The 15,052-nt window shown below is 42.6% G+C and overlaps 1 protein-coding gene across 3 annotated transcripts in view; it reads right to left on the reverse strand.

The window, feature by feature from the left end:
• Window positions 1–15,052, reverse strand: part of tbc1d4 (TBC1 domain family, member 4) — a 264,316-nt gene that overhangs the window by 22,856 nt on the left and 226,408 nt on the right. For all 3 annotated transcript variants that reach the window (XM_048532383.2, XM_048532382.2, XM_048532384.2), the window contains 3 exons: window positions 9,604–9,765; window positions 6,567–6,725; window positions 3,953–4,197 (listed from right to left, as the gene is read on the reverse strand). In XM_048532383.2, the coding sequence (XP_048388340.1) occupies window positions 3,953–4,197; window positions 6,567–6,725; window positions 9,604–9,765 (566 nt within the window). The remainder of the gene's footprint in view (window positions 1–3,952; window positions 4,198–6,566; window positions 6,726–9,603; window positions 9,766–15,052) is intronic.

The following is a 15,052-nucleotide window of genomic DNA, read 5'->3' on the forward strand; positions in this document are numbered from 1 at the left end:
ACTGTTGTTTGTAGCCACATGTGTCTGTCTCAATGTCACTGGGTCCATGTGACACGCACAAGGTTGTGCTCTTATTAGTAGATCCATATTTCATCTCACACTGCCTCTCCTCTTGGCTGGATTTCATAACAAAGAGGAAAGGAAACTGAGGAGTGCTGAAGAGAAGCCACACAATTTTGGATTGCCTAAATATAACTGAATTAATGCAAATGTGGTCACTCTGCTTTTGCCATTTTACACATGCTTGCATCAAGCTTTTGCTCCTTACCCTGCAGTGCCTGTACTGCCATAGCTGTAGACAGGCAGCCTCCAGTAGCTGCTTTCTGCTTCAACAGTCACGTGGTATTAAGAGATGGCAAAGTATAAAGCTGGATGAGCACAGCAGGCCAGGCAGCATCAGAGTAGCAGCATTTCTGAAGAAGGGTCCCGACCCAAAACATCAGCTTTCCTGCTCCTCTGATGCTGCCTGGGTGCTGTGCTCCTCCAGCTCAGAATCTCCAGCATCGGCAGTTCCTACTATCTCACCTGGTATTAAGGATGACTTTCTTCTATCCCGGCTCTGAGATGACTAATAATTCTAATGGTGATCCACAGACTACGTCACAAATAGTTCAGATGGAGCCTCAAGAGTTGTGTAGATGAGTTGTTTGGATGTTTGCCTGCTCTTACATGATTTTACCTCTGTGCATTCCCAAAGGATCCTCCCATTTCATGTATTCCTGCAAGATCCTTCTTCATGGTGGTCACCCACAGGCCAGGGACCCCTAAGAGTCTGCGTGAGTGGGTGATATCCTCAGACATGCTTTAAGGACATCTCTGTCTCCTGCTTCAAATGGAGAGTGGAGCTGGTTTGGAATGATTATTGTCTCAATGCCAAATACATTGACTTGGGAGGGTACGTTGCTATTTGGCCACTTGTCTTGACACTGGATAAAAGCCGAAAGAGCTGCGAATGCTGTAAATCAGGAACTGAAACAGAATTTGCTGGAAACGCCTTCTACCAGTTCTGAGAAAGGGTCAACCGGACCCGAAGCATTCACTCTGATATTTTTTTTCACAGATGCTGCCAGACCAGCCAAGCTTTTCCAGCAACTTCTGTTTTTGTCTTGACACTGGATTTGTTTGCGTTTGCAAAGACACCACCGCTGGTATTTCTCCAATACTCTGACAGTCCTGTTCTAGCCACCAAAGTATAACAGGAGTGTCAGGATCACTGTTATCCAGTAGAAACATAAACATAGTCTCAGGTTTGCAATCCTGGACCTTAAATGCTCTTTTCCTTAGTTGGCCAAACACTGAGGTAGCATTTTGGAGGCAAGGATAAACTTCATAGTTTATGGCTGTTTTGTGCAATGTACATCAGATTTTCTAATGAGAAATGAACAGCAATTCATATCTTGAAAATAGCAACTATTTTTCCAAACTGATTGAATTGTAAAGCACAAATGCTACATTTGAATTCATTTTCTGCCCTTTCTTTACCCAGTTGCTCTTTGATTGAAAGGTGCAGACAGGTGAAGAGATCCAGGGACCGTGTATGAACCATTCTGTGACTATCACTGGGACACAGTACAGCACCAGTTGATATGCCTCTTCTTGAGGCGGTTTCATCTCTTTCCTCTGACACAGGACGTCAAGATACTTGGAGCCACGAAACCCAATTTGTTCTGTCTGACTGGAGCAACCCAACACTGTTATAACTAGTATTTCAGAAATCATTCCAGGCTTTTTGCATGAACTGGAAATGTTGGCAAATCTGCACGAAGGGATGGAGTAGCTCACGGAAACTTTATGAGGAAATGTAGCTGTGAGTCTGCATTCACACTCCCTCACCATCTCATTTACACCTGCCTGCCATCAGAATCTTTCCATCAGAAGGGCTCAAAATGAGTCTCTGTTCTATCCACTCCCCAAGGAATTTTAGACATGGTTTTACTGATTGCTTTAGTTTACATTCAAATTTATTTTTCTTTTGTATCTATTCTGTAATGAATGTCTGCGCACAGTTACTAAAAAGGTTGAGGACATTCTACCGTGAAGCAATGTTCTTCATGCTGTAACTATCATGAGTGCTCCTTGCAATCAAAATGCCCCTTGTAATTGAACTATTTTTCAGTGCTGAAATTTCTTTGAACTATCATTTTAAAAAATACAAACTGTGCACACAAATCAGTCATTCTAATTTTTGATTTGGTGTTTCCAGCCCATCACTGTCTAGAATTCATTCCCATGGTGTTCTCACACTCTCCTTCACCTGCAAACCTGATGCAAAGTTTTGATGAGAGTGTGGTCAACATTTGCTAGAATGGTACTGCAGATGAGGCACTTCAAAAAACTGGTGAAGGCATTACTTTACCTTCGAGGAAACAAGGTGAAGAAGAGACGTTGAAGTGGTGTTCAAAGTCTTGAACAGTATTGACTAAGGAGTAGCGTGCCGAAAGCTTGTGAATTCAAATAAACCTGTTGGACTTTAATGTGGTGTCATGTGACGTCTGACTATGAACAGTATTGATAGAGTAAACACAGAGCACGGGTTAGAATGCAGTAGAAAACTCTCAGATCTTATCTCCCATCAATACTATTTTTTTGCCACATTCAACGGAAGTAAAAGTGTGATAAATCAAGGAGGAAAGAAACCATTCCACAAATATGCCATAGAAAAAGTAGAGAAAAGTTACCAGAACATAGGGCTGCTCCCTCATTAGGAAGAGACAGCTCATGGTGGTTTAACCTGGGGGTCACTGTGCCTAAGGTGAGAGGAGAGGTTGAGGAGGAGGTTAGGCTTAGTAGGCCTTAGTATGACTAAGAATGACTTAGTCTACCACTCCACATGTAAAGTAGAAACTATTTGGAACAAAAACAAAGTTGCTGGAAAAGCTCAGCAGGTCTGGCAGCATCTGTGGAGGAGAAAACAGAGTTAACATTTTGGGTCCAGCGACCCTTCCCCAGAAACTGGTTGGCATGGTTTCTTTGGAGAAAAGAATGAGAGGCAATTTTATCAGGATATTGAAAAACATACAGAGGCACATGGACAGATCAAGGTCAGGGGGCACAGATTTAAGGAGACCAGCAAGAAAAAGGCAACATGGGGAAAGCCTCACTCACATAGCAAGTGGTTCACATTTAGAATGCACTGCCTGAGAGTGTGGTGGAGGCACATTTATTCAATGTAATCAAAAGGGAATATGAGAGATAACTGGAAAGAAAGACTGCACAGGGCTATGGGAAAGCAGCAGTGCATTGTAACCTGCCTAATTCAACAAGGGTAGCACAGACGCAGAGGGCCTAATGGCCTCGTTCCATGCTGTAAAAATCATGTGATTCTATGAGGGAGACACCAAGTGCCTTCTGAAAGCTTAAATAATCGGTGGGTTTCTTTTGACAAAATCTTTGGGAATAAAAGGTTCTCTTAAAATTATTGAGAAGTACATAGTCATGGCTGTCACTTCGAGTTAGCTCATGGAGGATGCATTATGGCTAATGCTTTATACAACAAATCACACACTCCACGACAATTTTGTTAGAAATTGGCCTGCTTGTACCGTTGAAGCCACCTTTGGAAAATATAAATAATGATTCTCAAATTGTAGATGCAAAAGGTATGGAGGCAGGTCACAGTGCTAAATGATTCTTCTGACTGCATATGACAATTACGTATCCTGTGGGACCGTAGTGTTTTCTCTAAGCTGTGCAGCTACACAATAGACCAAAAGTGCCTGCATTGGCCCTTTGAAGTCACTATGTATGCATTACCATGTACTGTCAATGATCAGAGGGAATGCTTCTGAGGACCGGACTTTCCATACGTAAACTCTAAGCTAAAACATGGTGATTTTGTTTGCACGCTGTGCAAACGCAAATGTTACGGTCAAATGTAGTTTTCAAAACATATTGATTGCATTGTAATTTGAAAGAACGCTGCTTGTTAGAAACTGAACAATGAGCACAATACCTGCAAAGACATCATGTCGGGCCTGTACTGCTTCCGGAAGCCTAAGTCATACATCAGGAACTTGAGCATTTCGAAGGCCTGCTCCTCGGTTGTATGCAGGAGGAGGACCCCAGCAACAAAGCTAATGCCCTGGCAGTAGCCCACTTCCTTGTCCAGCAATGAGTAGGCCTTAAGGAGATTAAACAATGAGAGCTGCCCAGCTCCCAACTGTGCTGAGAAGTATGCATGGGTGGGAAATGTTCGTCCTGTCAAAAAAAGAAAAAAACCAAAATGTTTTATGCTTTGCTGACTCAGTTGATCCAGCATCTTATTTTTCTTGTATTGGAGAAGCAATGAATTATATATAATTCTCTCACAGTATGTTAGTGAGATTTCCCTATCAGTTGAATGTAGTTTCAATTAAAAGCACAAGGTGTCATTTTTAGCCTTGCCATCCAAGGTTGAGGTGAATCAATTCAGGCCCTGATCTTCCGGTTAAAGTGTTTTTGCAACATAGGCATGCTACAAGATCATCTGGATGTTTCAGTGGACAGAGAGCCCAGGAATTGTTTGGATTCTGGACAGGACAAATTGACTTCTCATTCTTCAAATGTGTAACTGAAAGATTCCCACTAAAAATACATTGCACAAGCAGTCTGTACCTATGCTCAACGTGATTAAGCGCTCTGTTCTATTTCTCACTATGAGCTGATTTGTGCCACCATGCCCTTTGAGGGTGGCAATCTACAGGGCCTTGCTTCTTGTATCTGCAGTGTTTGGTCGAGTGTCGTAGAGAAAAAAGCAATTGATAATCTAATGGGCACAGGCTCTTGATATACATATGCCATACAGCATAGAAACATGCCCTTCAGCCTACCATGTCTATTCCAAAAAACAAACACCATACTACACTAATCCCTTTAATCTATACTTGGTCTTAATTTATTATATCTTGGCATTTTAAGTGCTCATCCAGATGAGTCTTAGAAGTTGTGAGAATACCCTCCTCCAGCACTCTCTCAGGCAGTACATTCCATACTTCTACTACTCACTAGATGAAAAAAAATTCTTCAAATCTCCTCTAAACCATTTAGTCCTCACTTTAAATTTATGCCTTCTGGTCTTAGGGATGTCTACCAAGGGGAAGAAAGTTCTTTTGATCTCTTCTGGCAATGCCTGTCATGATTGTATACCTCAGTCAGAAAACCCCTCACCTCCCACACAGCCTTTTTTTATGCAAGGAAAACAAACCCTGCCTATCCAGTCTCTCCTCATAACTGAGACTTTTCACTGCAGGCAACATCCTGGAGATTCTCCTCCGCACCCTCTCCAGTACTATCAAATCCTTCTGATAGAATGTCGATCTGAACTGCACACAGTATTCCATCTGTGGTCTAATCAATGTTTTATAAAGTTGTAACGAGATTTCCTTGCATATATTCCATACTCTGGTTAATAAAAAAGGCAAGCATCCTGAAAGCCTTCTTCACCACCCTGTGCACCCACGCAGACATCTTCTGTGGATTTGTACAGAAAGGTCCCTTTGTTCCTCAGTGTTACTTAGGGACCTACCATTCATTGTCTTAAACAAGATGTAATTTCTTGCTTGACAGCAACTAGGTTCAAGTTACATTAATATAAGATATTGTTACAAAGACTATGAGAAAGACATAGATAATAAGTCTCACTCCTTTGTGATCCTAAACTGTTTCTTCACCAAACCGACAAGACATCATTATAGCAAGTGGCACTTAAGAGAAACTTCAGCATTAACCCTATCAGACCATGACCCGATAACACAACAAAATATTCACGGCAGAATGAGTATCTCTAGAATGGGAAGACATTAGACCATGGAGCGATTTGAAGTCCAAGGTGAGTCTTTTTTTAAATGCAGCAATTGACAGGGAATGGCTTGGGGGTACCCAACAGTAAGAAGCAGCAATAGAGATGAAGAGAACACAAAGGATTAACTGGGAAAATGAGATGAGATAACAAAAGAGCTACAAGGTGAAAAAGAACACATGAGCTGAAACCGAATAAATTCAGAAGTAAAACCTCATCAAAGCTCAGCAATCGGAAAAAGAAATTGGAAAAATAAATGGGATGCAGAAAATAGTATGAAATAATTATACTGGCAAAGAAAGATACATGTGTCAGTGAAAAGGCAAGCAAGGTGAAAGCAAGAGAGGAAGGAGAAAATTAAATGACAAATCTGAAACTGCAGTTACTCAAGACTGTCACATTCAGATAACACGTGCAATATCACCATCTACTGGCCACAAAATCCTAATGCAGAGAAGAAAAACAAACTGCTTTGGCCCAAATTCCTCTTCTTTGCTACCCACTGCAGGTTGCTTAATGAGCTAGGCTAACAAATCATTATATTTATTCTTTACTTCACTACTTCTTTCTTTCTCCTTTCAAACTCTTCTTAAAATCTACCTGTTTTACTAGGCTCTTGATCATTACCCTATTAATCTCCCATTGTTTCTAGTGTCTAATGTGAAGTACCTGTGAGGCATTTAATCACTCTAAAGGTGCTGCTTAAATACAACATATTCTTGTTCCAATCCCTAAGGGACCATATGGTAAAACTACCAATCTACCATGTCAGTAACATACAGTCTCTTACCAAGGTCCACCAGGATAGCATGTTGCTGAGTAGTCAGCTGTTTCAAAAGTTCTTTGTATGAGATATCTGCCGGCTGCTGTTTCTCCGGTAACCGGTGTCTCAAGCGGTACTGCTCGGCTAAGAATTGCCAAATCTCTCCTCTCCGAGCCTTTGGTACACCTGTCACACAAAAGTAGACCATTGTATGAACTATCTTCCAACTCCACACTGCCATTTTATTCAATGACAAACAAACCATAACAAACAATCACAAAAATTGTGGAAAAACTCAGCAGGTCTGGCAGCTTCTGAGAAGAGAACACAAAGTCAACAATTCAAGTGCAATGGCCCTTCATCAAAACTGATTGCATCTGGGAGAAAGGGGTATTTGTCCATAGTGGTACGAGACAGCGAGTGGCTTGGGGGAAGGTTTGGGGTAAGGGAGCTGATTGGTGGAGAGAGATTCCAGAGAGTGAAAAGTAAGGAATAGTTCATAGTAAGCCAGGGAAGAAGCAAGCTAGATAGCCAATAACTGGAAGCTTGGGCCATTTTAATGGACAGAATGTATGTGTTCTGCAAAGAGGTCATCCAGCCTGCATTTTGTCTCCCCAGTATAGAGGAGACCACATTGTGAGTAATGAATACCATAGACATGATTGAGTGAAGTGCAGATAAATCACAGCTTCACCTGGAAGGTGTGTTTGGAACCTTGTATACTGAGAAGGGAGGAAACTAAGTTAGCAAGTGTTGCACTTGCTGAGATGGCATGGGAAGGTGCTGTGGGGAGGTGTTGAGAGTGGAGGAGGAGTGGATCAGGTAGAAATCTCTGAGATGCCCCCGCCACTCCCTGCACCCGACAATGGATGGTGACATCATCAAAACAGATGCAACAGAGGTGGAAAAACTGGGAGAATGGAGTAGACTCTTTACAAGAAGCAGAGTGTGAGGATGTACAGTCAAGCTAACTGTGGGAGTCAATGAGTTTGTAATGAATATCATTGGCTGGTCTTTCCCCAGAAATGGAAATAGATGTGGAGAAAGGGGAGAGAGGAGTCAGATCAGGTGAAAGTGAGAGCGGGATGGAAATTGAAAGCAAAATTGATTAATTTTTCGAATTTCAGACTAGAGAGTGAAGCAGCTCTGATCATGCCATTGATATACCAGAGAAGCAGCACTTAGTGGGGGCTGGAATAGGACTGGAACAAGGAATGTTCCACATAACCCACAAAGAGAGAGGCAATAACAGGGGCCCATGTAGGTACCCATGGCCACGCCTTTGACCTGAGAAAAGTGAGATGTGTTAAAGGAGAAGCTGTTCAAAGTGAGAACAAGCTTGGTAGAGGAGGATGGTGGTGGGTTTGCTAGGGGATAGTGACAACATGAGGAGGAATGGGCAGAGATCCCTTATGAAATGAGGTCAGCGACATTGTAGACACAATAGCCTGGTCTTCGATGGTGGCAGTCATAGTCCAGGGGAAACAGGAGGTGGTGTCCGAAAGGTGGCATCAGCCTCCACAACATAGAAGTCAGTGCGCCAGACAACAACAGCACCACCCTTGTCAGCAGGCTCAATAACAAAGTCAAAGTTGGATCTGAGAGCACAGAATGCAGTCAGTTCAGGGGCAGATTGGTTAGAATGGGTGAAAGGAGCAGGGAAATTAAAGTGACCAACATCACATTGACAATTCTTAATGCACTGCCAGACCTGTTGAGTTTCTCCAGCAATTTCAGTTTTCTTTTCCAATTTCCAGCATCGCAGTTCTGAGTTTTGAAAAACTAAACAATGTCTCTTTCCTATGCTAAAAGAGTTTATTATAAGGGATAAACTTGCATTTTTGTAATGCCTTTCATTACTACTGGTCATGCCAAACTACAATTCAGCAAATGGAGTTGAGACATTGCTTCAAGGTAAGAAATGTAGCTCTCAACTTGCATGTGTCCATTTCCATAAGCAAAAATTTGTTCATGCCTTGCTAATGTTTTTCTGTATTTTAACAATAAATATTAATAGGATACCAGGGATAACTCCTTCACTCTTTTCTTGAAATAGTATCATGGGATCTTTGATATTCACCCGAGAGGGCTGATGGGCTTTGGTACCATTTGAAAAATGGCGCATTTGACAGAACTGCACTCCTTCTTGTGCAGAGCAGTAGCATTGCTTTTTACATTTATGTCCTGAAGGAGGATTAGAACCTATGAATTTCTAATTCAAAGACAAGAGTGCCATCATCTGAGCTGCAGCTAACACAGAGGATATGCAAACACGAGAGATGAAGTAGAGTGAAAGACTCATGCAAAAGTTAATTTTCATAGAGCCCTTAGTGTGGAAACAGGCCCTTTGACCCAACAAGTCCACACTGACCCTCAGAGCATTCCACCCAGATGCAATCCGCTATAGCCCACCTAATCTCTGAACACTATGGACAATTTAGCATGGCCAAACCACCTACCCTCCACATCTTTGGACTGTGGGAGGAAACCAGAGCACCTGGAGGAAACTGATGCAGACACAGGGAGAACGTGCAAACTCCACACAGACAGTCGCCCGAGGGTGGAATTGAACCTGAGTCCCGGGTGCTATGAGGTAGCAGTAGTAATCACTGAGCCACCATGCCACCCCATTTAGAACCTGTTTGGCTAAACAGTCTGTTTATGTTCTTGCAACTGTATGTTCTAAGCAACAAACATTCTAAACGAAAGATACCAAGGTGTAGAGGTGGATGCACACAGCAGGCCAAGCAAAATCAGAGCAGCAGGAAAGCTGATGTTTCGGGTCTGGACCCTTCTTCAGAAATTGGTACATTCTAAACAATTATTTTTGGCATTTTGGATTGCATTTAAAATAGGAAATGTCGCAGATCTTAAATGGCTATAAATGGTATGGTTGATTTGAATTTTTGTTTGCTACTTCTTAGTCAATCAGTTTCTACCAATATTCCCCCTTACAAATCTCTGAAGACCGTGTATAGATACTGAATTCTGATGTCTCAGAGAGGTGCCCAGACTAGGATGAGTCTGGTGCTGTGGGGAACAAAGTTAGTAATCAAGCACTGACCTTGACTAAGTGCAGCATGGACCTTCTCCATGTCCACTTTCACCTTGGCCCTTCCTGGAGTGGTAAGCATTTTTTCCCAAACTGTAGAAACCTCTTTTTGACAAAGCACAAACTCTTCATAGTCCAATTTCACTTTCCTTATTTGCAGCTCATCTCTACTTGCTGTAAATACAGATTTAAAAAAAAACAGTTAATAACTGTGAGCCTATATCAGAACACCATTCAGAGAGAGAGATAACGGGAACTGCAGATGCTGGAGAATCCAAGACAATAAAATGTGAGGCTGGATGAACACAGCAGGCCAAGCAGCATCTCAGGAGCACAAAAGCTGACGTTTCGGGCCTCGACCCTTCATCAGAGAGGGGAATGGGGTGAGGGTTCTGGAATAAATAATATTCCAGAACCCTCACCCCATCCCCCTCTCTGATGAAGGGTCTAGGCCCGAAATGTCAGCTTTTGTGCTCCTGAGTTGCTGCTTGGCCTGCTGTGTTCATCCAGCCTCACATTTTATTGTCTACCATTCAGAGAGAGCTAGGTAGGGAGGGGAATTTCATCCCAATTCCTTCAAACTTAACGTGTTGCACCTGCAAAGAACAGAGCATGCGATCTACAGGGGGTTTGCATTAAGCTGGAGCCAAATAATTAACCTCTGAAGGCAGACTGAAATATAAAGATTAAGCCAATGGCATGTCAGACTTCATGATACATAGCAAGATGTCACCATTTGCAGTATGAATAATATTAATGCATACTTATTAACATTGAACTTTTTAAATTGTGTTAGCCTTGTCCCACAGAATGGTGTGTATTTCATTAGACATTAATATGAACATTCAATAAAGAGTGTAGGCAAAATCACAATAATGTTTCTTCCACGATAAAGGAAGTGTCTCTAACTCCCCCGCAATCACTGGTATATGCCAACCACGGGGGTGTGCCAACATATTTAACTTTCTGACTAAGCTAACCCCATCAAGTAACAATGAAGCACATGACTACAGTGATACCAACGTGATGTGAACTCCTGGCAAATAAAATTTAAATTTGAAAAACATCCATGCCTCTCAATAAATGCTCTCAATCAGTCTTGAATGAATGGCAATCGAGTCAAACAGGAAAATTCTTGCATTAATAGAGAGCCTCCTAGTTTGATCAGGAGGCGCTTTCTAGTCCAGTCTTGGCTGTAGCTTTGTCAGCTGGATGTGGCAAAGCTTTCACTGTCATGTAGTAACATGCTCCTGCGCGTACCACAGTCACTATGAATTGAATTGCTGGCAATGGGAAAATGCAAGAGAGCGGAAGTGGCATATATTTCCAGTCCTGTTGTTGGGAACGGCTTACCACTCACAAAACATTGCCCTTTGTCGAGGGAACATGTGTCTCAAATGATTTTACATCTACCCTGTCAAATACTCCTTAGAAATTTTAACAGAGGTTATAATCAGGTAGGCATAAACAAACATTCACTCCACTCCAATCACAAGTTAAAATTTCCCCCATTTGGATGGGTTGTAAAATCAGCGGATAGAACCACGCGATCCCATGATTGGTGAGTTTGAAGGCAGGAATGGCACTTAATGGGGCACAGTGATGGCACCATCTTTCCAGCTGCTGGAATTAGGATTTGCATTGAGAAGCTGAACGTCCCCATCAAATGAGGGCCTTCATTAAGAGTTACTTAACAGCTCCATCCCTCTGCTGCTGACACCAATCGTGGTGGTTAGAATTAGATCAGCCAGGTGGATCCACAGAGTGTGAGTTCCCTGATTGGGGCTGACAAATATAAACAGGGGTGTCAAGGATTCTGTTCACTCTAGGACTGGCTCTGAGCTATCTGGATCTTGTACTTTGCACGTGTGAATGAAGGGTGACTTGGTGACAGCAATACCAGCCTTTGTGGAGTTATTTCAGTGCCGACAAGAGAAAAACACGCTCCCGAAGAGATTCGCTTACAAGAGTGGTCTTTGAATTTGGGTAAGCATTTCTGGCGTCATGCCACTAGTTGGAACGCTTGACTCATTTGATCCTGCTTTCGAAGACCAGGCCTAGAATGTCATTTTTCTCAGCAAATGACATTGCGGTAGATGAAAAGCAATGAGTAATTCTCCTAACAGTGGGTGGACCTGCAGCTTTTTCAATAATTAGCAGCCTAACTTTCCACAGTGTCAGATAGTAAAACATTTAAGAGTTGATGGATTTAGTACAGGAATATTGTGACTTCAAATTCTGTGATGTTATCGGTTTTACTCGACAGTACTAGAACCAGGGGAATCTGTATCTGATGAGGTTTAAGATGACTGGCAGAGGCATGTGATTTTGGTTTAACCCTTATTGAGATACTGAGAGACTGTTTGCTATGTAAAATTAATAATGTGATCATACAAAAGGGTCAACTAACTGAAGCCCAACTGGACTTCAAACGGGCACTACAACTGGCTTTGCATTGAGAAAATGTGACAAGTGGAGCATATGAATTACAGCTTATGCCAATGGAAGTGGGCACTCTTGCTGGGCTGACTGAGCCTGGGGAACACCACTTGGGTGAAGACAACTGCATAGCATCACTCAGGATTTATACTGAACAGAAGGACACTAGGTCAATTATTGTGGAACAAGTCTTTACCAAAATTCCCTCTGGACACTAACCCTTAAGTTTGCATAAGACCTCAGCTGGGTAACCTATACAGATTAAGGGTTCAACTTCGGTTCAGGTCTTTTATGATAAGCACCTGGTTCAGTTACCCCTGATTGTAGTAAAAGGCTCGGGCCCAAGCTTGATGGGATGAAATTTGCTGGGAAAGATTCACACAGATTGGCTCAACATTTTTCTACTAGAAAATGGCTGCCAGGGTGACGTTTTAGTTAAATACCCAGAAAGTTTTCCAGGAAGGTCTAGGTACTATCAAAGGGGCTAAAGCCACCTTACATGTTGACCAAAACGCAATTCCACAATTCTGCAAAGCCTACCTAATGCCACCGCCTTATGTGCAAAAGTACAGACATGGTCAACGTGAGGTCAGGTCCCGTGACGTACAAAGTTCAGGTAGGAGTGGCAGTCCTGAACAAGCACGTGGGCCACATGAAAGCTGCTACCCTGGAAATGGGGCAGGACCAAAACCTACCCAACTCCTCAGAACATCCAGCAAGGCTGTCAGAATCAGTGGCTTCTCCCCCTCTGCCCAGCATTGAAGAAACCTCTGAGGACATGATAGGTTTCACAGCCCTGATGCCATTACCACTGGAAGATGAGTTTCAGCCAAGAGGAGGGCTACAGTCTAGTACATGCGGCCAGTATCCATGGCAGAGTCATAAGACCTGACCTGGTGTGAAACGTCCCAGGAGAAAATACAGGAAAAGGAAGGGGCTTACATTCCAGGGCTTAGAGGGAGAAGGACGTAGTCGTGATTGGTCAGCCACATAATTCAGAGATTATGAGTTCGCTGACTGGGGCTGTTAATCTGGTCCAATCATGGAGGCATGACAGTTATAAACAGGGGTGTCAGGGGTTCCCCTCACTCTAGTAGCTGGCTCTGAGCTAGCGGGGTCAGCGTCATGTAAATAAAGGGTGACTTGGTGACTTGGTTCTGGCTTTCATGGAGTTATTTCACTAACTGTGGACCTGTCACCATGTGGTGTGCGCTACATGTCACCTCAGAAATAAGGCAATAAAATGTGAGGCTGGATGAACACAGCAGGCCAAGCAGCATCTCAGGTGCTCCTGAGATGCTGCTTGGCCTGCTGTGTTCATCCAGCCTCACATTTTATTATCTTGGAATCTCCAGCATCTGCAGTTCCCATTATCTCAGAAATAAGGCACGTCCTTTGACTGAAGGCACTCGGTTCCTGATCAAGGAACTGGGCACCTAGATCTGTCCTTACATCCAGCCCTATCACTAGTCTTCCTGTGTGGACCTAGACACCTAAGCCTGTTTTTCTCACACTTGGTCCTCTCCCTCTTTCTTTTGGTGGATGTAGATACAAAACGACAAAAAAAATTGCATTCCAGTGTTTAAGCATGTCAGAATGGACAGGTGGATTTCCTTACAGTTATCAAATGAACACCAAGTGATCAAAGAAAAGACCTGCTTTGATGTAGCACCTTTCATAGCTTCACCTCTGAAAGTTCATTATAGCCAAGGAACTACTTTTGAACTGCAGTCACTGTAGTAATATAGGACACACAGCAACCAATTAGCTCAGAACAATTTCCATGAAGGCAGTAAACAGAAAACCTGTTTTTCTGCATAAATGCTGGCCATAACCAAAGGTATAACACCCGTTCTTTGCTCAGAAAACTGTGGCACAATTTCAATCTACCTGAAAAGGGAGATGGGGCCTTGGTAAAAGCATTCATCTGAAAGACTGTTGGGAATGGAAAGTTTATAAGACCACTGTATTTTTGGGCTGTCTCTGTAATTTAAGGTAAGATGGATGGTGAAGGAGGCCATGTGACTTGCTCCTTACTCCAACAAGCCCTGGTTGATGCAGTACATCTGGCCAGGATAAGGGGATGCAGGGTGGTTCACTGGAAAAGACATTCTGGAAGCTCATACCCATAGACAATGGATAAAGTAGGTGTGCTGACTGAGTGCAGACTGTGAATCTCCTAATTTCATAGGGAAGATTTAGAAATATGAGACCTTACAGATATGCTTTAAACATCTGTTTATTACCAGGATTTTTAACTACAGACCTTGCTGGAGTTATTCCAATCTACATCTATAGCACATTTAACGAATACCATTTCAACATCTTGCCCACGAACAAGCCTGTCACAAATTTCCAAGGCAACACGAGGTATAGCAATAGATTCAAAAGGATTCAGTTACTGTGACCAACTTCAAGAGAGACAAGGTTCCCTAACCTGTTCATTTAATTATTAATATTATTTTTAAATTATAAACCATGGCCTAGTAAGGACAATCATTGGGTACAGCTTACTGAAGATTCATTCCATGTTAGAGAGTCACATCAATGCAAGCGTATGCTCAGGGCATCAAAATGCTTCTGACCTTTGAGGACTGATTTCAATCCTCAAGGATTGGAGCAAAACCTTGCAAACTTTATACAAGTCTTAAAAAGACATATAATGCAGTGCTCTTCTGTTGATGTATGTGTGAAGGGTTTACGAACATAGGCTGCTGTTGAAATCCACACCAGCATGAAACGTAAGTAATATCCAGATTCTTCACTAGTCACCTACAGCTGATATTTTCAGGTTTGATAATGTTTTGGTAGAATTGTTCAAGAGATTTCCACCATAGTGGAAAGGCACTCCTTTGAGAAGGTGGAGGTGAGATGCCTTCTTGAACTGCTGCCATGTACTTGGTGTAGGCACATGAGCTGATAGGGATGCAGTTCAACAGAAACACTGAAGGAACAGTATCATAGTTCCAAATCAGGGTGTCTGTGGCTTGGAGGAAAACCTTCAGGCAGGGATGTCCCCATG

The sequence above is a fragment of the Stegostoma tigrinum genome, chromosome 6 (genome assembly GCF_030684315.1).
Source record: "Stegostoma tigrinum isolate sSteTig4 chromosome 6, sSteTig4.hap1, whole genome shotgun sequence".
Classification (NCBI taxonomy): domain Eukaryota; kingdom Metazoa; phylum Chordata; class Chondrichthyes; order Orectolobiformes; family Stegostomatidae; genus Stegostoma; species Stegostoma tigrinum.